Here is a 25,237-nt window from a genome sequence, read left to right on the forward strand (position 1 = left end):
TTTTTAAAACTGGCAATGGACAAAAATTAAGGGAAAGGCACTGAGATATACATCCAGAATGGACTATAAATTTTCCCAAAACAGTTTCAGAAAACATATACTGGGAGAGATAATAGAAAATGTATGGTACTACACATGAATAAAGTAAAATATCGCACATAAGTTTCTTCTTTCTTATTTTTTATTTCTCTTTCTTCCATCTGTATTAAGTTGTCTTGTACCAACCTTCACCTTTATCACCCTGGAAGAACTTTATGACACTGTCTCGTATCTGTTTTGTCTTTATTCCATAAACAATGGGGTTTAGTGTTGGTGGAAGAAGAAGATAAAGATTAGCCACAATGATGTGAAGAGAAGAGGAGATTGTGTGCCCCCCAAAATGGTAAGTAAAGAAAGTAAAGAATGCTGGAACATAGGTGATGATGATGGCAGATATATGAGCTGCGCAGGTGCTGAAAGCCTTCTGCCGAGCATCTGATGAGGAGAGGCTGATCACTGCCTGGAGGATCATAGAGTAAGAGACAGATATACAACAAATGTCAAACACTCCAATCAGGAGAGCAACCATTAGACCATAGATTACATTGACCTTGATGCTGGCACAGGACAGCTTTACCACAGACATGTGGTCGCAGTATGTATGGGAGATGATATTGCTTCGGCAGAAAGGCAAACGCTTGACCAAGAACGGGAAAGGAATCATCAGCAATACACCCCTCAGGAAGGTTGCAAGCCCAGCCTTGGCAATGATAGGGTTGGTGAGTATGGTAGCATAACGTAAAGGGTAGCAAATGGCTATATAGCGGTCCAGAGCCATGAGCATGAGCACACCAGACTCTACACCTGTGAACCCATGAACAAAGAACATCTGGGCCAAGCAAGCATTGAAGTTAATTTCTTTGAGACTGAACCAAAAAAGGCAGAGTGAATTGGGTAGAGTGGTGGTGCAGGTAAGGAGGTCAATGAGAGAAAGCATGGCCAAAAAGAAATACATCGGACGATGTAAGGACTCTTCATAATAAATGAGGTACACAAGACCAAGATTCCCCACAAGGGAGATGATGTACATTGTGCAGAGGGGGAGGGAGATCCATACAAGTACTCTTTCCAGACCTGGTATTCCATTAAGAATAAAAAATTGGGGAGCCACATATGAATTGTTGGAAACCAGCATAATGAATTAATTACAGGCATTCTATTTTTCCAGAAGTTTCATCCTGAGGAGAAGGAATTAAGAAACAAATTTCACTCAAATGCTCCTTGCAAATACAAACTCAAATTCAGAGTAAAATTAAGGTTAAAACAGCACCAACAATTATAAATAATAGTGACTATGAAAATACACAATATATTGAATAATACTATATTCCAGATAACATTTTAAAAGTGTCATAAGCAGTATAAATATAATTCTATAGCCATAAGTAAAAAGTTACATATATATATTTTTACCACCAAATAGAAGTAGAAACTGGGGGACAGAAAGATTGAATAATATTAGCTGTCACATAACTAGATTCAGGAACACAAACGGTATTCATATGTGACTTCAACACCCATGGAGTCTTGTTACTGTGCATTCTGGCTTCACAGAAGACATATCCTATGACAGCTTGTGAAGCATGGCCCAAAATTCGTTCAGTAAATCAATGTTGTATGCCAATACACAATGGGAAGATTATGATTATTTCTACCAAATAGCACATTATTCACATTTCAGCTTTTTCTATACAAACTGTGTGACTTGATAAGCTTTATGTCACTGTCAAAGCCTCAGTTGCTCATCTATAATGGGAAGCAGGTGATACCTACCTCAAAGAGTTCTGAAAAATAATCAGAAATTTATTTACTCCTAGGCTAATATTCCAATGAATTAGATATACTAATTATTCAAAATGCAGATATAAGTACAAAATGGATATAAAAATCAGGAATAATGACCACAAATATCAATCTAATTTGATTGTTCCAAGAAGAAAGAAACATCTTTTTCTTGAATAACCTATAATCCTTCAATGTAATTGAGATTATCTATTTTCTTTCCATATCTTCTCCTTTTATATAATTCTCAAGAGGCATATTCTCTAGATGCTCCCTTTGTTCTCTTTTGTGGGAAGTTTTTACTCTTATGAGCTCGAGTATAACCAACACGAAGATAATTTTCAGAAAATTGCTTGTATAAATAAGTTATGTCGTAGCTGTTGAGTCCTTCTAAATGCATGATAAATATTTTCATCAGAAATATCCGTAACAATTTACATTTACTCCGTAACACTTTACATTTACTATGTCTAAGACTACACTTATCATTTCAACCTCAACCTCTGCCAAAAAATAGGCTTCACCTCTAAGTTCTGTTTTTTGGATAATAGTGTCATTATCTACTACATTACCTAAACTAGTATATTTATGATCTTCCCTGGTATTCCTTCACCTCATCTTGGATATAATTCATTTATAGCTTAAAGTGTCCAAATTGTTACTCCACCCGGGTCACATCAACATATCTATTTTCTGTAGTCTATCTTCAAACAAAAAACTATTAATTCGGAAAACTTCTAATATCAGCTCTTGCTTTCTATCACCACTTTCACTGTAAAGACCAGCTAGCCACATCCATCTATTTATTGGCATTGCCTCTTTAGCATTTCTTGCAGCATTTTTCCTATAGTATGATTTTGAAGATGTTTTAATCCACTGCTTAATAATCTTCAATGTCTTCCCACGACTTTCAGAATAGAGCTCAAACTCATTGGCATGACATTTAATAAAAGGAAATTTAGGTCTTATCTTTCCTGTTTTATTGCTTTCCATTTTCTAGCTACTCATAAATATCCTGGCTTAGACAATGCATTATGTGGTCAAAGTAGTTTAGCATTTCGGGTTTAAGTACTTGCTAATCCCCCCAAAACACATATACTTAAAATCTATGTTGTCTTTTCTCAATTTCTTGCATTTATTTGCAAATATCTCTGGTAAGTAAAGAATAAATATTATAGCTGAAGTAAATTAAATAGAAACTAGAAAAATAATGGAAAAGATTGACAAAAATAAGAGTAGCTTTCCTAAAAAAAAGTTAACAAAACTTTAGCTAGATTAACGGAGGGGAAAAAAGAGAAAACTCAAATAAATGAAATCAGAAAATGAAAAAGGAGAAATTACAACTGATACAACAGATACACAAAGGATCATAAGAGACTACTATGAACAATTATACACCAATAAATTAAATAACATAGAAGAAATGGATTAATTGTTTCACTCAGTAACATAACAAGACTGAAAGACAGATGGAAGAGAAATAGAAAGCCCAGAAATAAGCCCATGTATCCGCAGCCAAAAAATTTTCAATGAAGGTGCCAAGCAAACACAATCAGGAAAGATAGTGTCTTCAAGAAATGGTGTTGGGAAAACTGAATATCCACACTCAGAAGAATAAAATTAGACCCTTATCTCACACCATTTACAAAAATCAACTTAAAACAGATTAAAGATTTAAATGCCTGATACTTATCGTAATAACTCTTTGAACACTGAGATAGGATATTACTTTCTTTGAAGAAGATGGTGGTTTCCAGAGTCCAGAGAGAACTATTGTCATTAAATACTCTGATTTAGATACAGGATGTTTAACTTGCTTGACCAAGGCTATTAGTGATTAACTCAGAATGAAACATAGGCTTCCTTAGATCAGATTTCACATATGTTCCATTAAACCAAATCCAATATAAAAGCAATTAATGCAGATACTGTGGACTAACACATAGTAGATCAGTGATTTATTTTCTCATTTGTTTGATTTTTGTATTTGTTTTCCCATTTCTTTGTTTTCTCTAGAGGAAAATGAGGCTTCAGATTTCTAACATGTGACCTCTAATGCTTCTGCTTCTTACAATTTCTTCCTTGTCCAGCATTCCAGTAATTGTTCAGGTAAATGGCAAAAGAGTTGTGTAGGATAATTTATATTTTTTTTTCTTACAAAGGAGAAGGTAATTTGGTTACAGGTACTATGCAGACTTACCCTGAGCCTACCTGACTTCCTTATTCTTGTTTGTTGTTCTGGGGAAGTAAAAAAGGCACACATTTGAAGCATAATAATAACAAAACAGCATACCACACTATGCTGCAACATACCACCTTGTGTCAATCACAATTGCTCGTCCATCCTTGATAACAATGAGTTCCATTACCTGATATAGGTGTCTATGCCTCCAGTATCTGGAGGAGAGTGCAGTAATTGATCCTATCACTGTTGCATCCGATGCTGTTTCTTCATCCCACACTGGGCAGCCATTTGACACGAAGTATATGTAGCACCCATGGTTGCCTCTGGCTGTTCACAACAGAAAGCAGACTCCTTGAATTATCACTTTCCTAACTTTCGGAAAATTAGGATGAATCAGGAACTGCTTAGAGGTTAGGAAAGCCAGGGGCCTTGCTTTTTCACCTCCTTTTGACTTCCATGCTGCTTCTCGAGTGATGACTTGGAACAGCGTTTTTTCAAGGAATTTATGAACCAGTACACAGAATAAAATCCTATCAGGCATCTGAACAACTTAATATTGATATCCTGGAATGGAACGTCAGAAAAAAGCTGGATCCAGAAAAGAGACTTCTAGATTCTCTGTTACTATTTTATCTTTGCTGTTGTTGCTCTAAATGTTTTCCCTGAAATGTCAAATCAACCTTTTAATGACACAAAATCCTGTAATTGAATCTGAATGTCTCAAGTGTATGAACTCTAAATTAAATCAAACATATTTCATTTGTAAAATTAAAAAAATATATATTATCTACCATATCTGTGCCAGGCAATGTATCCTTTGGCACTTAGCAGAGGACTTTCTCTGTCTCTACTCTGGTGCTTTTAGATTTACCTTGCACATAATTTTGCATACCAACTCTAATATTTATCCACATGCCTAGACAAAAAAAAGTAGTATTAGTACTATTTGATTGTTTATATTTACTTGCTTAATATATGTACTTATTTAATGTTTAAATTAACTTGTGAATTTAATCACATCCTTAGAACACATATGATAATTAAAATTAATCATTTTATCTAGTTAAGACTTTTTGTTCAATAGCTTTCCAGAGATACAGAATTTTGTGCTCTCTACACTAAATATTGGTGAGGCACAACTCCATCTCTCTTAAACCAAACCAGAATCATTATTTGAAATTCACCTTTCTTCCTCTCTTCTACCCTCATATTTTCTCTGTTTTTCATGATGATGATAACTTGGGCACCTGTGTTCAAACAATTTATATTTATCCTGTCTCTTTACTAACTTGTAAGCTCTTTTAGTCTATGGGCCAAATCTGTCATCTATTTCATCCCATGAATGAGGACAGTACCCAGCTTAAAAAAGAATACTAAAAAAAAAATGGAGTTGTATTGACTGACTCCAAGTTGTATGACTCAGTTGAAGAAAAGGGAGGGACTGGGAAAGGTTGCGTTAGTGACTTGAAGGGAAAGGTTTGTAGCTATTTGTTTTTTTCCTTATTTAAGAGATAGTAAAGTTCTTACTGTCCAATTCTCTGACTCTGGTATTGCAGTACATATTTGAAAAAAAAAAAAGAATAAATATGAGGAGAAGTGTTCCTTATACTCTAGAGGAGCTTTTGAGGGCATCTAACCTGTACCTTGCCCACCAAAAACATGTACATATCGCTTACAAGTACTATCTCTGCTTTGAATGTGGAATGAACATACTCTTCCTAATTTTCTCAGACTAAGAAATCACCAAGGACATTTTCTGTAAGTCAGTGCCTTTGATCCTTATGATGACACAACCGGCTAGGTCAAGACAAGACTTTGTCATACAAGAATGTCTGGAAGGCAGAAATCCCTTACCCACAATATAGCTCCTGATAAGAAGCGATGTGAAAGGTGTTCATGCCAGAGAGAGGGCCCAGGGATGTATGTCACGGTGGGACTCTGGCTTCAGCTTATAGAGTTTGGGTCGGAAGTGCTTAGTCCAGCTGAGTTCCCACAGGAAACAGGCATAATCTAACATGCTCAAGAGACCCAGTGTGAAAGTGTGCCTCAGAGATCCCAGAGACCACAGAGCCCTAAGGGAAAGATTCCTATATCTGAGGGAAAAAACATCTCCAACCATAGCTGGGCTCCAAAAAAGAGCAGTCAGGAAAGCAAATCCTATGCCACAGCTATCCCACCATTAGGACTAGAAGTTGGCAATTCTTGTCTAAGGCAATTAAAAATAAATAAAAGATGTATTTGTGTGTGTGATATCGTGTTTCGTTATTTATTATTGTGAATTCTAAAATAGTAAATGCTTATTAGTTGAAAAAGAGAAAAAAGTAATCAAGGCGCTTTTGAATAGTACATACTTCAGATACTCAGAAACACTTGCTGTTAGGATTTTGTGTGCTTGTATTTCCAGGTATGTGTAAATTTCTTTTCAAAATCACAATTTTCAAAAATCATCATAGTTTAGAGGATATTTTATCATGGTTAATTCCATTAAAAAATATGTCATGAATATTTCCCTCATTGACTCTTCTACAATATGAGTGTCAAAGTCAGCAAAGCTACTGTATGGCTATAAACTTTATGTTTTGTTTTTGTTTTTGTTTTTTAGATGAAGTCTCGCTCTTTCACCCAGGCTGGAGTGAAATGGCACTATCTTGACTCAGTGCAACCTCCGCCTCCAGGGTTCAAGTGATTCTCCTGCCTCAGCCTCCCGAATAGCTGGGATTACAGGCACCTACCACCACACCTGGCTAATTTTTTTTGGCATTTTTAGTAGAGACAGGGTTTCACCGTGTTAGCCAGGATGATCTGGATCTCCTGACCTCATGATCTGCCAGCCTCGGGCTCCCAAAGTGCTGGGATTACAGCATGAGCCACCGAGCCTGGGCTCCTTTACGTATTCTTAAAATTTGAAACATTGAGTTAATTTCCAATATGTTACAACATTGCGGTGAATATCAACACAACCATGATAATTCCATTGGGAAATTGATAGACCTGAATAGATATTGAGTTTTTAAAAAATGCTAACTTTAAAGCTTTTATATTGCTAGATTTTCCCCCCAGAAAGATTGCAACAAAACTCTGTACACTTTGCTCTTGAAAACAATCCAAGTATATATGCCACCTTATTCAGTAAGGTTCTCTATAAATAACTGGTCTCCCCAAACCGTAGGTGCCAGACAATGGAAAGCAAAATAGAAAAGGTCATAGTAGATGTAAGTGGGACCAACCTTACCCTTAGGCAGAATTTGGGGTCATTGTTATACTGGATTTCTTGGTGTGGTGAAATTATGATTTAACTTCCCAATAAATTACCTTCCTGAGCTTGAAGATTTTCCACTTAACTTTCAGTAATTTTGGGACCAGACATGGTGGCTCACACCTGTAATCCCAGCACTTTGGGAGACTGAGGCGAGCAGATTACTTGAGGTCCAGGAGTTCAAGACCAGCCTGGCCAAGATGGTGAAATCCCATCTCTACTAAAAATAAAAATAATTAGCCAGGCGTGGTGGCAGTTACCTGTAATTGCAGCTACTTGGAAGGAATGCCTTTGCCTTTAACAGTTCATAACTATAATGCTTATTGTTAATTTTTATACACCCTTTATTAGACCAGTAGTTTGTGGGTTTTTTCTATTATTGAAGTATATTTTACACAATAAGCTGCACAGCTTTTAAGTGTTCAGTTTGATCCACTTTTCAGGGGGTTTTGTTTATCTGTTTTTTGGGTTTTTTTTTTTTTTTTTTTTTTTTTTAGAGATGAGTTTTCTCTACATTTCCGGTCTGGTCTCAAACTCCTGGCCTCAACCAATCTTCCTGCCTTAGCCTCCCAAAGCTCTGAAATTACCAGTGTGAGCCACTGTGCCCAGACCAATTTGATAGGTTTTGACAGTCACAAATATCTATATAATGTTACTCACATAAAAAAGGATAGACAACATTTTTATCTTCCTAGAAAGTTCCATCTTGCTCCTATGAGTCATTACTTCTCCTCAGAGGATGTCATCTTAAAATTTCTATTAATTTAAGATTCATTTTGCCTGGTTTTGGACTGCATATAAATAAAATCATACAATGGGATTTTGTGTCTGGGTTGCTAGGCTCAGGATAATCTTTTTGAAATTCATCTATGTTGTAGTATTTGTAGTTTATTCCTTATTATTTCAAAGTTATGTATCATTGGATGAATATACCACACATTTTGGTCCATTTATTAATATTTGGGTTATATGAACATGTATATATATCTTTTTGTAGAAAAATGGTTTGATTTTTCTTTATTAAAAACCATTCTGGGCAAGATGACAAGACTGTCTCTACAAAAATCATAATACAAAAATTAGCCGGCTGCTCAGGAGGCTGAAGCAGAAGGATTTCTTGAGCCTATGGTTCTGGGCTGTAGTGAGCTATGAGGGTGCCACTGCACTCCAGTCTAGTCACAGAGTGAGATCCTGTCTCAAAAAAATAATAACGAAAAAAAACCTAAGCAGAAAACTGCTAGATCATATATTTGATACACATATATTTAATGACACTGCTAAACTGTTATTTCAAATGGTTATACCATTCTACACTTCCTCTGTTAATGTATTAGAATTACAGTTTGGGGCTGGGAGTTCTGACACATTTTCAATGACAACTTTAGAAATCTTCGTACTTTCAGCATCTGAAATGATAAAAATCATTTACATTTGTTTTCCAATACATTCATGATAAAATTTGTTCAACATAAAATATTGAGGAAAAATCAAATAGTAAAGTGTATATAAAATATATGTAAAACTATTTTGTCACAATCTTCCAAAAAACAAATAAAAATGTGTATGTACACACATATGTGTGTTTATGTATCCATCAATTTATCCAATAAACTCGGGACAAATAAAAAACTAGGCATAGCACAATTTTATTACTCTTTAGTGTTATATAGACCTCTCTGTCTCTCTATCTCGGTCTCTGTGTCTTTCTCCATCCTGCTTGCTTTCTCTATTTTTAATAAATTATATATATATATATAGTTATGCGCATACTGTATATGTATATATATGTACATATATACACACACATATATGGATAACAAGGTTGTGAAATAGATACTGTGATCAATATAAATGAAAACAAATCATTCTTATTGCTATCAGAACTATTCATCAGAATCTATAGCTGGGAGAAGACATTTAAGTTTGTTACTATTTATTTTTATAATTTTACCCCTGCTTAAAGAGCTGGTAAATATAGAAATAATCTCCAAAGTCCCACAGGATCTTTTCTATCTGACCACAGGCCTCTGAGACACCAAACTGTGGAGACCCAATCAAGTGTAAACACTTGAGCCTAGAGAATTCTTGAATGGCACAGAAATGCTATGAAGAGACAGAATGTGGTTGCTCTAGAACTCTTGATGCTCAGGACTCTCTGTCATGCATACTAATCTGGTCTTCACCAAGGTGAGTTCAGGAAATTCCCAAAGACTAATTTTTCTGCAATGTAAAGTCTTCAGTACAAGAAATACAAATTTTGATATGTGGCTAAGGAGAAGTTCAGTATTTCTTTTGGACTCCAAGCAAAATAGATGACCATTTATTTGGGGAGTTAGAAGGAAAACAGAGTTTCCCTAACAGTTAAGTAAATTCAAAACTACCTCATAATTTATTGGAGACAGAGAAGTTCAGCTAGTAGTGACTTCCAATGAGAGGAAACCATTTTTTTTTTGCCTAAATTAATAGATACTTGTACACAGAATTGCTTCCAGTGGAAATAGTGTTTATGAAGAAATGGAAAATAACCCAACACTAGACTTGACTCCTAGGAGTTGTTGAGAGGAATTGTTAGAAGAAACTTCCCTACAGAAATTCTTCTATGCAATTCTTCTACCAGGCGCAATCCAGCATCTGTGTGAACAAGCCCAGGGATAAGAATCCAGCTGCCTGGGCGTGGTGGTGTGGACCTGTAGTCCCAGCTACCGGGAGGCTGAGGCAGGAGAATTGCTTGAACCCGGGAGGCAGAGGTTGCAGTGAGCCGAGATCGTGCCACTGCACTCCAGCCTGGCACCTGGCGACAGAGTGAGACTCTGTGTCATAAAAAAAAAACAACCAAAAAGACAACAAAAGAATCCAGCTGCCCCACAGACATGTTCTCTTACATAGAGAGCTTCCTCAGCTAAGAACTAATTTTCTGTAAATCTACACTTTTGTTCTATCTCTCCCCTAAGATACAATTTTAAATAAGCTTTCTCATTCTCCCTTTTGAAAATTAGCTTCTTCCAGTGTCCTCATGATTTCTTTAAGCTAGTTATGCTTAGCTTATGGGACTATTTGTCAGGGTTAAAATCAGTAAGTTAGGACAACAGGTATAGATTGATTACACATGGATTTGAGTTCAAACAAACTTGGATTTGGATCTTGGCTCTACTAGTTTTCAGTTTTTGCGGCATTAGGCATTTTATTGAATGACCTTGTACCTCCATTTGCTCATATGTAAAATTAAGATGATAACATAAGTCCATATTGCTATTGTAATTTTGAATACAGTAATCAATTCCTATTAAAATATTAGCTCCATAAGTGCAGAAGATGTTGTCTGTCTGGCTCACTAATGTATTTCTAGAAACTAACATGATCCTTGGCAAGTGAAAGACAATCAATAAAAGTATGTTAAACTGTGTTTTACAACATAATATGACAAATATTATAATAGATAATATGCATTGTTTACTTATTAGATGCTGGGCACCAGTGGGAAGATTAATTCTAATTTAACCATTTTAACACCTCAATGGCATGTATATATAGTATTATCACTCCCCTTTTAAGGTTATAAAAATTGTACGAAGAAAGGTTTTAGGACTTACACAAGTCTATCCAGTTAGTGTTGGGAACAAAATTTAACCGATTAAATCTGAATGGCCATGTCTCTATTGTAAAAATGCAATAAAACTCTGCTCACGTTATATTTTTAGAGTGGACACATAGTTGTCTTCTTTTAAATATATTCTAATTTACACTTAGAATACAGTATTACAGCAGTGTGCGTGGGTCTTGTATTTGGGTTGCTTGGCTCAGGAATGCTTCTGTGCATTACTGAGAATCATCTGGAAGAAGGACTTTTTTTTTCCTAAGGTGGGAGAAGAAAGAACTGGCTCTGAGTTGTCTGTCTGCCAGTTGGTATTTAATAAACGGAGATTGATTATTTAGTTACATGGTGTTATGCTTGGAAAAATACAGTAATTTTCTGCAATGGGTGATCAGTTTTAGTTTACAAGATGGCTGTGCAGAGCCAGAAATTCCTACTTCTGACAGCCTATGGTCCTTGTTTTTTTTTCTGCCAGTCTTGTGGCTCTGGTGCCCTATGACTACCTCAGAAGGAGCAAAAATATCCAAGGCATCATTCCACACAGATCAGTTCTCTTTGCAAAAGTTCCAATGTTCACTTGCATCATTACCTGGAGTTAGCAGTTCCGCTGGATAAAATTTCCCTGGATTTTATTCTTAAGAGACATATTTTTTTCATCAAAAACATGATAACATATTTTAATCACTTGAAGTCCATTGTAACTAGTCTATGTTAGCACTTACTTTCTAAAGTTCCCTCACAATCTCTCAATATAGTTGAAGTTTTCAGAATCTCATGCTATCTTTCCCACTCTAAAGTATAAGATGGCATTTGAATTGGATCAGGACTGAATTCACAAGTATTAATTATGGTAAGTTTTTGCATATGGTATGCTTTATATTGAGAACAGAAGTAATAATAGTGATTACTGATAATATTTGTTGAGTATTCACTATATACTATGTACAGTTTTAGCACATTACATAAATTATCTTACTGAATAATCTTGAACATATTCTGATTTTAGGAATTATTATCTCATTTTAGATTGAGGAAACTGAGGCATAAGGTGGTAAAATGACTTGCCAATATCATATACTAGGAAGAACAGGAAGTGGAATGTAAAGTTAGGCAGTGTGAATTCAGAGGGATTTAATTTCATTTTAGACATCTTATAGAAGCCACTGTATTCTTGCATTATTTCTCAGTCCTCTACTCAGTATTGATTTTATTTCTGGTCTAGGAAACTGCCACTGCTAAAGAGTGTAAAATGGTCTCCTCCTATCAGCCATCATGTCTGGGGACAACAGCTCCAGCCTGACCCCAGGATTCTTTATCTTGAATGGCATTCCTGGGCTGGAAGCCACACACACCTGGATCTCTCTGCCATTCTGCTTTATGTACATCATTGCTGTTGTGGGGAACTGCGGGCTCATCTACCTCATCAGTCATGAAGAGGCCTTGCACCGGCCCATGTATTACTTCCTGGCCCTGCTCTCCTTCACTGATGTCACCTTGTGCACCACCACAGTACCTAATATGCTGTGCATATTCTGGTTCAACCTCAAGGAGATTGACTTTAATGCCTGCCTGGCCCAGATGTTTTTTGTCCATATGCTGACAGGGATGGAGTCTGGGGTGCTCATGCTCATGGCCCTGGACCGCTTTGTGGCCATCTGCTACCCCTTACGTTATGCCACCATCCTTACCAACACTGTCATCGCCAAGGCTGGTTTTGCCACTTTCTTGAGGAATGTGACACTCATCATCCCATTCACTTTCCTCACCAAGCGCCTATCCTATTGCCAGGGGAATTTCATCCCCCACACCTATTGTGACCACATGTCTGTGGCCAAGGTATCCTGTGGCAATTTCAAGGTCAATGCTATTTATGGTCTGATAGTTGCTCTCCTGATTGGTGTATCTGACATCTGCTGTATCTCTGTATCTTACACTATGATTTTGCTGGCTGTTATGAGTCTGTCATCAGCAGATGCTCGTCACAAAGCCTTCAGCACCTGTACATCTCACATGTGTGCCATTGTGATCACCTATGTTCCTGCTTTTTTCACTTTTTTCACTCATCGTTTTGGAGGACACAATATCCCTCACCACATACACATCATCGTGGCCAACCTTTACCTGCTACTGCCTCCTACCATAAACCCAATTGTTTATGGAGTTAAGACCAAACAGATTCGGGAAGGTATAATTAAATTTTTACTTGGAGACAAGTTTAGCTTTACTTATGATAAATGAAACATAGACTAGACATATTGTTTGAATTGGGAAGAAAATAATGGAGACAAAATTTCTTAAAAGATGGGAATAAAATGGCATTAAAATCACGACATGCAATTTACCCATGTGACAAACTTGAACATGTACCCATTAAACCTAAAAGTAGAAATAAAAAATCAAAATAAAGACAAATTCATAAGTCACAATAATGTATCAGTTTTCTGAAGTCTCTGCAAATATATGAATTCATGTGTGTTGGGAGTGGGGGCAAAGATCTGCCAAATCAGAGAATGCAGAATAAAGAAGTAATATACTAATTACTTAAAGAGTTGATGCTTTTCCTAAGCATTTATTGACTCACATGTCTGTGAGACCAGAAAGGTAATAAAATGAGGACAGTAAACCTGGTGACAATCTATGCATTGTGTATAAGAAGGGGAGGCTATACAAACATGGGACACGTTCATCCTCTCCATGAAGAATAAATTCTACTCAGATCAAGTGCATTGTTGCCATAGGGAATGAATAAAGTACATGGTATACATAGTGGAATACTATTTTTCTTTTTAAAAAAATCACTATTTGGTGATAAAAAGAATGAAATCATTTGCAGCAACATGAATGGAACTGGAAGGTATTATGTTAAGTGAAAGAAGCTGGGCACTGGAAGAAAAACATTACATGCCCTCACTCATACATGGGAGCTGATATAGTTTATCTTATGGAGGTAGAGGAATAAAAAAATGGCTTTTGTCATTCATTCTGTTGCTGCTTTTTTTGCTGCTGTTTTATGTTTATTGATTTGCATATTTAGACAATTCTTTCCTCTGTGGGAAAAATTCCACTTGATCATGATATATTATCTTTTTGGCAAGCTGTTGGATTTGGTTTGCTAGCATTTCATGGAAGACTTTTGCACCTACAGGTATATTTATCAGGGACATTAGCCTGTAGTTTTCCTTTCTGTTGTATCCCTGTCAGGTTTTTGGTATCAAGGTAATCCTGGCCACTATGATAAATTAGAAAGAATTGCTTTCCCTTAAATTTTTGGAATGCTTTGAGGAGAATTGGTGTTACTTCTTATTTGAAAATTTGGTAGAATTTGGCAGTGAAGCCATCAGGTACTGGAGTTTTGTTGTTGTTGTTGGAAAACACTTTGTTACTGGATTCAAACTCATTATGTGTTATTGGTCTGTTTAGGGTTTTGTTTCTCCCTGATTCAATCTTGTTGGGTTGTATGTGTCCAGAAATTTAGCAGTTTCTTCTAGGTTTTCCAGTTTTTTACTGTGTAGTTGTCCTTAATAGTCTCTGATGAACTGTTGCATTTCTGTGACATCAGTTGTAACGACTCCTTTTTCCTGTTTTTTTTTTCCCATTTATTTATTTTATTGCATTTTAGGTTTTGGGGTACATGTGAAGAACATGCAAAATTGTTGCATAGGAACACACGTGGCAGTGTGATTTGCTGCCTTCCTCCCCATCACCTACATCTGGCATTTCTCCCCTTGCTATCTCTCCCCAGCTTCCCACCCCCCACCGTCCCTCCCCTATTTCCCCCCAACTGACCCCAGTGTGTAGTGCTCCCCTCCCTGTGTCCATGTGTTCTCATTGTTTAACACCCGCCAATGAGTGAGAACATGCGGTGTTTAATCTTCTGCTCTTCTGTCAGTTTGCTGAGAATGATGGTTTCCTGGAAACGACTCCTTTTTCATTTCTGATTTTATTTGCATCTTATCTCCTTTTTTCCCTTCTTAGTCTACCTAGTGGTTTATCAATTTCATTTATTTTTTTAAATAAACCTTTTCATTTTGTTGATCCTTTGTATTTTTCAGTCTCTATTTTGTTGAATTCTGTTCTGATTTTTATTATTGCTTTCCTTCTACTCATTTTATGTTTGGTTTCTCCTTGGTCTTCTGTTACCTTGAGGTGCATTATTGCATTATTTATTTGAAATCTTCCTTTTTTGATGTGTTTATTGCTGTACACATCCTTCATAATGCAGTTTTTACTGTATACTATAGATTTTGGTGTGTTTTATTTTTACTTGCATTTGTTTCAATAAAAAATAGTCATTTATGAGCATGTTATTTAATTTTCATGTATTTAAAGTTTCCAAAGTTTCTCTTCTTATCAATTTCTAGTTTGATTCCATTTTGCTCTGAGAAGATACTTTATATCATTTTAATATTTTTTAATTTGTTGAAATTTGTTTGTTTCCTGACATATGATCTTTTCCTGGACAATGTTTGTTCCATGAGCTAATGAGAAGAATGTATATTCTGTAAATGTTAGGTGAAATGTTCTATAAATGTCTATTAGAGCCATGTGATCTAATATGCAGTTTAAATCTAATGCTTCTTTATTAATTTTCTGTGTAGATGATTTCTCTAATGCTATGAGTGTGATGTTGAAGTTGCCAATTATCACTGTGTTAGAGTCTCTCTCTCTCTGTAGATCTTATAGTATTTGCTTTATATATCTGGGTGCTCCAGTGTTTGTTGCATATATGTTTAGAATTGTAATATCTTCTTGCTGAATTATACTTTTATCATTATATAATGACTTTCTTTGTCTCTGGTTACTGTTTTTGACTTAAAGTATGTTTTATCTGATATTAATATAGTTACTTCTGCTCTCTTTTAGTTTCCCTTTGCATAGAGTATCTTTTAAAATTTCTTTCCTTTCAGTCTGTATGTGTCTTTCCAGGTCAGATAATTTTCTTATAGGTAGTATATAGTTGTGTTGTGTGTGTGTGTGTTTTTTAATTCATTCATTTAGTTTTTATTGTTTAAGTGTAAAGTTTAACCCATTTACTTTCAAGGTTATTATAAGAATGTAAGGGCTTACTCCTGTCATTTTATTGATTTCCATTTCTTTTCTTTTTGTGTGTAAACTTTCTTTCTTTCTTATTATCATTGCAGCTTGGTGTTTTTCTGTAGTAGTAACATTTAAATCCTTCCTCTTCCTTACTTGAGTGTTTACTCAAGCAGCAGTTTTTATACTTTCATGTTTTTTATAATAGTAAATATTGTTCATTCAGTTCCAAATACAGAACACCAGTAAAAATGTGTTGTGGGGCTACTCTAGTCTGTTCACTATATGGTGTCCCATATAACACATAGGCATTGCTCAGTATTTGTTATTCTTTTTTTAAATTTTTGTCTGATTAGATTATTTCAAAGGACATGTCTTCAAGTTCTAAAATTATGTCTTCTGCCTGATCTATTATTGAAGCTTTTGAATTTGTTTTTTATTTCATTAAATAAATTACTCAGTTCCAGAATTTTTGTTTTGCTCTTTTTCATGTTTGTTTGCTCTTTTTATCTCTTTTATGATGTTTGTTTGTTTTATCTCTTTTGTAAATTTTTCATTCATATCTTGAGTTGTTTTACTTGTATTGCTTTTTTGTATTGCCTAATATCTAATTGATTTTCTTTAACACCAATATTGTGAATTCTATTTCTGGGATTTCGTAAATTTCTTTTTGATTGGTATCTGTTCCTAAAGATTGCAACTGTGGGCAGTGGGTGCAGCATGATCAATGGCTGTAGCAGTGATAGGACAACCTTCTGGTGCCCAAGTGGTCCTCACTGATGTTGGCAGTGACTGTGACTTGTTGGATGGGCCTAACCATCCAACAGACTCACAAGTGATGCATGTGGTTTGGGGCCAGTTGCGGTGGTAGCAGCAGGCTGAGTGGGTCTGTCCTCAGGCCCTAGGAGGACTACTCAGATGCTAAAGAGGGTGGGCATGGCAGAGAGATCTCTAGGTTATTGGACAGCATTTTCAGGCATTAGAGAAGGCATAGCCACGCTGCACAGGCCTGTCCTCAAGCTCCTAGTGGTGCATACAGGCACTGGCTATGGTGGTCAGGGGTAGGGTGATACCTAGGCTCCCAGGTGGAGTGCTCAGGTGGGGACAGCAGCAGTGGCAATACAAACCTGCTTTTGGGGAGGGTGGGGTTTCTGCCAGTGCCTCCCTTATGAGCCTAGTGATGGCCACGGCCAGCAGCAGTGGCAGCTGGGAGGTGTAATCTGTCTTCAGGGCATGTGAAAATGTGTGGTCATCCCCCTGCTGGAGGGGATGAAGCTGCTGCCAGTGGCTCATGCTTTGACCCTGGAAGTGGCACCAGCAGCTACAGGCCGGTTAGTCTTTCCTCAGGGCATGTGAAAATGGGCAGCTTCCCCTCTTCTAGGGGTGTGGGGTGAGGGTTACTGCCAGTGGCTCTTCCTTAGACTCAGGTGGCAGCAGCCATCAGAAGCAGCAGCTAGCAGGGGCAGTAGCTGTAGATAAGGGATGTTGATGTGGCTCAGAAGCAAGGATAGTGCACCAGGACAGGATGTAGTCTGATGGGGGCTGGGTTCTCAAAATGGCTCCATGCTATAGTTTCCTAGGGCTGAAGGGTGTGTGGGAACCAGCATGAACTCCCTTTCTGGAGCACTGCCATTGCACAGTCTCCAGGCATGGCTCTGTGTTGGTCTCAGAGCCCCTGAGGGTCAAGGGGCTCTTCCTTGACTAAGATTGCAGGAGTCCACAGGGGAATGTGGACTGCTGGGGGATCTCTCATTAACCCTTTCCCTACACTGGGGAGCCTTCGGGCTTCACAGAAGATCCTGGCCCAGCAAGCTGCCTTGTTTCTCTCTTTTTTCCTTGCCTTTGGTTTTTTTTTTTTTTTTTTTTTTTTTTTTTTTGTCATTTCTCTGTCGAATTCCAGTGTTCTCTCTTAAATGATCTATTAGATATGTGATTATTTACTTGCAATTTTGGTTATTCTTTGTGGAGAAGGCAAGTACCAGATGGCTCTAGTCAGCCACCTTGAGGCCCCTCCAGCAATTTTTATTCTCTGCTTTGGAAATGTAATTTAACAACAACTTTGAAAGGTTATTTGGCAATACTTCCTAAAGCTATATCTATATATATCCTATAGCCTAGCAATTCTATTTCAGTTATATTCCAAAAAGATTTATTCAGCTATTTGCCAAAAGACATATGAAATGATGGTCATATTAGCACATATTATTGCTCACTGAAGACTTCTCACATGTTAACCAGCAGTTGAACTGATGTATATTTTGAAGCATTAATAAGTTGAAATATTTATAAAATGGTGATTAAATAACTACATAGATATAAATGAACACATAGGAATCTTAGAAATATAATATTAAATAAGAGAAGTCTGGCATGGAATACCTGCTGTATCAATCCATTTATTCAAATGAATAATGAAAAACAAGCATAACCAATCTATAGTATTAATAATCAAGACAGGGTTTATACATCAGTGAAGCAGTAACTGAAAGAGAGAAGAATAAAGACTTCTCTAGCGCTATTGATTTCTGTTATTCTGTTTGGGTAACAAATTATACAGATTTGTTTACTTTGAGGAAAAATATTCTTTTTGTATCAGCTCTTATTTCAACTTTCATTTTGGGTTCATGGGTCCATGTGCACTGTAGTTTGTTGTACAGGTAAACTGCAGGTCATGGAGGTTTGGTGTACAAATTGCTTTGTCACCCAGGTAATAAGCATAGTACCTGATAGGTAGTTGTTTTTCAGTTGTACACATAAAATTTTTGAACATTTTATATAAAATATACTTTGATAAAATTTTACCAAAAGTGTAGTTTGCCAGGTCTGCAGCATAATACTCCAGTTGTCCGTGCTTAAGTGTTTTTTTTTTAGAGTGGTATTTTGTCTGGAATAAAGAATTATCTTGCTAGTTTCATTGCCTCGCAATAGTAACAATGTGTGGATAGTGCTGTCACTCCTCAATACTCATTTGAGTGCTGATAGAATCCCTTTTGAGTTACTTCAGGTGGAGAACAACTTAATATACCACTTTCTATTGTATTTAGAATCCCTAATTGGCGTGACGGATCAGTCATAAATCCCTTGAGCTAATCATCATTTTTAACTTTATTAAGGTATAATTGAGATACATAAAATGGACTTATTTAAAGTGTGCAATTTGATGACAAGTTTTGAGCAGATGTGTATACTTATGAAACTATCACAATCAAGATAATGAAAATTTTATTCCTGAAAAAAGCTCCTTAGTGATTCTTTATAATTTCCTTCTCCTTATCTCCTATCTGCAGGCAACCGTTGACCTTCTTTCTAACTGTTAGATTAATTAGTTTGCCTTTTCTAGAATTTTATGTAAATAAAATACATATTTTTTTCTGGCTTCTATGACACTTTATTATTATTTTCAAATGTATTTTTGTTATTGTGTACATTAATAGTTAATTTTATTTTGTTGCCAACCCCCATGCAATTGTGTGAATATGCCACAATTTTTTAAACCATTCATTTGTTGATAAATATTAGGTTTGGTGCTACTATAAAGCTTCTATGAATCTCCGTATATAAATCCTCGGTGACCACCTGCTTTTTAAATTTATTTTTTATAAATACCTAGAATTCTATTGGTTGGGTCATAGGATATATACTTGTGTGTTTGTGTGTGTGTGTGTTTGTGTGTGTATATAACATTTTAAAGCCCAAAGTCTGTAAGGACTTTGGGAAGCTGAGGTGGGCAGATCACCTGAGGTCAGGAGTTCAAGACCAGTCTGGCCAACGTGGTGAAAACCCATCTCTACTAAAAATACAAAAACTAGCTAGGTGTGGTGGTGTGTGCCTGTAGGCCCAGCTACTCAGGAGGCTGAGGCAGGAGAATTGCTTGAACTCAGGAGGCAGAGGTTGCAGTGAGCCAAGATCGTGCCACTGCACTTCACAGCCTGGGCAACAGAGTAAGACTCAGTCTCCAAAAACAAAGAAAAAAAAAGTTTTAATGCAACTTAAGTACTAATATATAGTCTTTTATAAATAATTCATTGATTATACAGAGTGGTTCTATGCTGCCAAGAACTATCATAGCTGCAATGGGACTGATGAGCTAACGCTTCAGGATATGGGTTACAGGAGCCCTGATCAAAGATATCAGACACAATTCTTATTTCATCCATGGCAGAGTTAGCTTCCATAATCATGTAATTGCAGGGAAGAAAATAACCAATGAAACTCCATGGACTTCACTTTATACCTCATTTATATAAATTTTGAAATAGTAGATGCAGATTACATAGGATTAACCATCTGAAAGGGCCTTAGGACTTCAATAAGGTCAGGGCGAGATACAATAGAAGAAAGAAACAGATACAGCATGTAAACACAGACAAAAAAAACTTGCAGGTAAAACTCCTGGGATACATTCTCAGTTGCACAGAGTGAGCTTTATCTTTGTTGTGAGCCACCAAAAAATGTACAAATATGCCTTTTTCTCAGCTAACCCAAATCACCAATTTACTGAGGGTCTAGGGTCTTTTAAAGTTTACTAGTTGCATAACAAAAATTAGGTCCTCCATAATGTGAGTGGGCCTTACCAAATCAGTTGAAGGCCTGAATAGAAAAAATGTTGAAGGCCTTTCTCAAGCAAGCGGGAATTCTTCTAGTTGCTAAATATGTCTTTTACATTTATGCATTCCAGAATTGGAAAAATAACCACTGGATTAGTTCAGGAAACTGGTGGGCCCACTGTGAGGCAAACTTGAACTAAAAGTCCACTGATTACCTGTCCTCCATAAACCTCCACTCTCACTACATGGATTACATCAACAAATTGTTAAAACATTGCTTTTCCTTTCTTTTAAAACATTTTTTCAATTTTGTGTTTGTAAAAATTTATAGGGTACAAGTGTAACTTTGTTACATGGATAAATTGCCTAGTGGTAGAGTCAGGAATTTTAAGATATCCATCACCCTAATAATTGATTATAGCAGAAGTGTTCTATGCTGCCAGGAATGATTATAGCTGCAATAGGACTGATGAGACATTGTATCCATTAAGTTATTCTCATCTTCCACCTCCCCACTCTTCTGAATTTCCATTGTTTATCATTCCAACTCTAAGATAAGTATACATTGTTTAGCTCCCATTTATAACTGAGAATATGAGTAGACATTTTTCAAAAGAAATGGGCAACAAGCACATGAAAAAAAACTGAATGTCATGAATCATTAGAGAAATGCAATTTAGGAACCAAAAATGTGATATCATCTTACAGCAGTCAGAATGACTATTACTAGAAAGATTTAATAAAAAAAAAACCTGTCAGCAAGAATGCAGAGAAAAGGGAATGCTTATAGGCTATTGGTAGAAATGTAAATTAGTAGTGCCTCTATGGAAAAACCATATGGAGATTTATCAAAGAATTTTAAAATGTTACTTTTCAAAATACACTACTAAGAAAATTAAAATTGCAAGCCTTAAACTAGGAGAAAATATTTGCAGCACATATATCAGACAATGGAGTTATAGCCAAACTACACAAAAAACATTTTCAAGTGAGTAATAAAAAGAAAAATATCCCAATTTGAAAAATGAAGATAAAACTTGAATATATGTTTCATAAGTTTATATGAATGGCCAGGATGCACATGAAAAGGTGCTCAACATCACTAGTTATTAAAACGATGCAAATTGAAACTACAAGGCATCATTACACTCTATTAAAATTAAAAAGGTAAGCCATACCAAATGTTAAAAAAATATATAGAGCAACTGGAATTTCCATAGGCTGCTAGTGGAAATGCAAAATGGAATAAAGACTTTGGGAAACAGCCTTGTTTTTAAAATGTTACACACACACACACACACACACACGCACACACACACACACACACATATATATCGTATTACCCAACCAATAGAATTCTAGATATTTATGCAAAATAAATTTTTAAAACAGGTATTCATCAAGGATTTATATATGGAGATTCATAGAGACTTTATAATACCCTAAACCTAATGTTTATCAATGAGTGAATGCTTAAGCAAATTGTGGCATAGTCATACAACTGCATAGGGGTTGGCAACAAAATAAAATTAACTATTAATATACACAATAACAAAAATGAAGGTGAAAAAATATTTCTATCACCTAGTGGCATTGTAGTAATTGTAATGTAGCACAACACTTTGCAAGTGTTTGTGGTGATGCTGGTGTAAACAAACCTACTGCATTGCCAGTCTAGTATAAAAATCTAGCACACACAATTATGCACAGTATATAATATTTGATAATGATAATAAATAATTGTTACTGGCATGCATTTGCTATACTAAAAAATGCATCTGAAAATAATAATGTGTCAAAATAGCTAGAAATAAATATGTATTTTATTTACATAAAATTCTAGAAAAGGCAAACTAATTATCTAAAAGTTAGAAAGAAGGTCAATGGTTGCCTGTGGACAGGTGATGGGGAGGGGGAAATTATAAAGAACCACTGAGGAGCTTTTTACAGGTGTGAGCCACCAAGCCTCAAGTTGCATTAAAACTTTATCACTGTAATATAATTTTTATATTCATTACAAAAATAAATGTACCTATTTATGTAACAATACATTTTCATTTAGTCTAGGGACAAATATTTGCTGTTAATTTATCTTCAATTTGATACTGCATATAAGAAAGTATTTTCTGTTTAACATCAAACTATGTAAAGCATTTACTCCGTTGGAACTTGATGACAATTAAATTTCCCTTTTTTAAGAATGCAAAGGAAAGATTTGAAGGCTATCATCAGATCAAGTATTCAAAGGCAAACTTCCTTAAAAAAAAAGATCACTGCTACTCGATCTCGGATCTGCTTGGTTCTTATCCCATAAATAAGGGGGTTAAGAGCAGGGGGGATAATCACATATAAATTAGCCAGGAGGATATGGGTAGAACGTGGAATATTGTGGCCAAATCGATGAGTCATAAAGGAGAAAAAGGCTGGAGTGAAGAAAGCTAATATTACACACACATGGGAGCCACAGGTATTGAGAGCTTTGAACCTGGCCTCCCAGGATGGAAGTTTAAAGACAGCATGGAGAATCTTTACATAGGAGAGAGCAAGCAAAATTACATCCAAAAGTATCATAGAGATAAGGATCAATCCAAATAATATATTGACCTTTATGCTGACACAGGCCAGGCGGGCAATGCCCATGTGCTCACAGTAGGTATGCGGTATAATATTATGTCCACAGAATGAAAGCCTTAAAAGGAGAAATATAAGTGGAAAAACCAAAACAAAATTTTTCATTATTCCTACTCCAGCAATAATACAAATTACTCTGTTGGTGAGGATCGCGTTGTATCGAAGAGGGTGGCAAATGGCAACGTAGCGATCAAAAGCCATGGCTACAAGCATGAATGTTTCAATGCCTGTGAAGAGGTGTATGAAGAACATTTGCACTAAACAGTCCCCAAAGGCAATCTCATTGAAGCCAAACCAGAATATGCCCAGCATTTTAGGAATGCTGGCAGTGGACAGGCCCAAATCAGTCAGAGCCAACATGGCCAACAAGTAGAACATGGGCTGGTGAAGGCTGCACTCCAACTGGATCACAGATAGGATGATGGCATTCCCTAGGAGGGCAACCAGATACACTATACCAAATGGGAAGCCAAGCCAGAAATGTATATTTTCCAGTCCTGGGATTCCCAGCAGCAGGAAGGATGAGGGGTGAATACATGAGCTATTGGCTGAAGACATACTGGCAAGGGCTTCTGAGGGTCAAACTCATTCGAAGGAATTTCAGTTCTGCATAAGAATTCCCAGTGCCTCATCAATACTGGAATGCTGAATAGAAACAAAAAAAAATGTAATTAGTACATTTTATCTTGGTGCACAGAAGAAAAATCATGTTTTCCCTCTTATGTATCTTTCCATCTTTTCTCATTAATATATAGGACAAATGCTGAAGAATATTCTTTTGTTTGTTTGTTTTTTGAGACGAAGTCTCACTCTGTTGTTCAGCCTTCAGGAGAATATTCTTTAAGAAGTGAGTAGGTGTTTGGACGCTGGACTAGATAGTCTAAATTTTAGTAAGAACGTAATCATAACTGATCTTAGAAACATCATTGTTTTAGAGACTGACACATGTTTAAAGCACTGACTGAACTCCTCAGGCTCCCCATTTAGTTCCCCTACTCCTCACAGCAGACAACATGGGCTCACTTCATTTCTAAATAACTCATATCATATCCAATTTTATTCCCAAATGGGGAGTCATGCACATATTATCATTTTATTATGATCACCATCATCATTGGTATTATAAGAAAGAGGACAATTATAAAAATGATGGTGTCATCTAAGCATTTAATATTATTTAATTTACAAGGAAATTTCATATTACATCACTTTTACTCACATCAGCTGCATGAGGAAAACAGCATCGATCCTAGTCCCTAAATAAATGGATTTCTTTATTTTGTGTCTGCATTGCTGGTGCCTGCCTCCGCACTCAAATCGAAAGTGCTCTGTCACAGAAACCCCGCTCTCTGACCTCTTGGTATTGCTAGGACTCTTTACAAATGTATTTATTCCCTGGATTTTGTTTAGGCTCAAGCATTTAGTCCTTACTCGGTTTTTTTTTTTTTTTTTTTTTTTTTTTAGCTGAATTGCCCATCATGACGAGCCACCCCCAGGTTTCCCCACAATTTACTCCTTAAACTCTGTTATCTCTTGTATATCTTACTAATGTACTTGGTCTAAGTTCACACTTCTAAAGAAGATGTAACAAAAAATGAGTGGATTCTTAATTTTAATCCATAAGGTGTAGTCCCTTGAAGAGAATGAAATAGTGCTAATAAGGAGCATGATGTCTTCCTAGGAGCCAAGGAAGTCAGGACCTGGTACAATACCCAATGCACTTGAGATTTTAGGAAACCAAGGCAGAAGATTTTGGAAATAACAGAGGAAAAGTTTTGTGATAGAAAGAGAGGAAGATGAAATCTCTAAATACAAAATTGTATCTGGTGGAGGAATTCCAAGACAAGTGAGAGGAAAAGAAAAGAGGAATCAGCATCATCCTTCTATTAATTCTTCAGACATCAGTTTTAATGACCCATTTTTAGAAAGGGTCTCACTGAACTCAGTACACTGGCTTGTAATATTCCCTTCAAGAAACCTCTTATTCCACCTGATAGTACTTTATATGACTATTTAATGAATGCCTGAGTCCCCATTTAATTGTGTGCTGCATGAAGAATTGATGGGGGAGGTAGGGAGTGGTTCTGTTCATCATTATTTCCATAGCACAGCATCTGTAATATAGCTGCCACTCAAAATATGTTTGTTAATGAAATACTGACTAAGCAGAT

The 25,237-nt window shown here is 36.2% G+C and overlaps 3 protein-coding genes across 3 annotated transcripts; 1 reads left to right on the forward strand and 2 right to left on the reverse strand.

Moving 5' to 3' along the window:
* Window positions 1-200: 200 nt before the first annotated feature.
* On the reverse strand, window positions 201-1,221 carry LOC116525328 (olfactory receptor 52N5). Its single transcript, XM_032241131.1, has one exon. The coding sequence runs from the start codon at window positions 1,172-1,174 to the stop codon at window positions 206-208; it is 969 nt and encodes a 322-aa protein (XP_032097022.1). The 5' UTR covers window positions 1,175-1,221; the 3' UTR covers window positions 201-205.
* A 10,871-nt stretch (window positions 1,222-12,092) lies between these two features.
* On the forward strand, window positions 12,093-13,133 carry LOC116525329 (olfactory receptor 52N2). The gene has a single exon (XM_032241132.1). It carries the CDS (start codon window positions 12,127-12,129, stop codon window positions 13,090-13,092), a length of 966 nt encoding a protein of 321 aa, XP_032097023.1. The 5' UTR covers window positions 12,093-12,126; the 3' UTR covers window positions 13,093-13,133.
* Window positions 13,134-22,598: 9,465 nt separating this feature from the next.
* On the reverse strand, window positions 22,599-24,127 carry LOC116525330 (olfactory receptor 52E8-like). The gene has a single exon (XM_032241133.1). The coding sequence runs from the start codon at window positions 23,622-23,624 to the stop codon at window positions 22,677-22,679; it is 948 nt and encodes a 315-aa protein (XP_032097024.1). The 5' UTR covers window positions 23,625-24,127; the 3' UTR covers window positions 22,599-22,676.
* Window positions 24,128-25,237: the final 1,110 nt, after the last annotated feature.

Source organism: Sapajus apella, unplaced genomic scaffold, assembly GCF_009761245.1.
Source record: "Sapajus apella isolate SASKATOON/1434 unplaced genomic scaffold, GSC_monkey_1.0 scaffold47, whole genome shotgun sequence".
NCBI classification, from domain to species: Eukaryota; Metazoa; Chordata; class Mammalia; order Primates; family Cebidae; genus Sapajus; species Sapajus apella.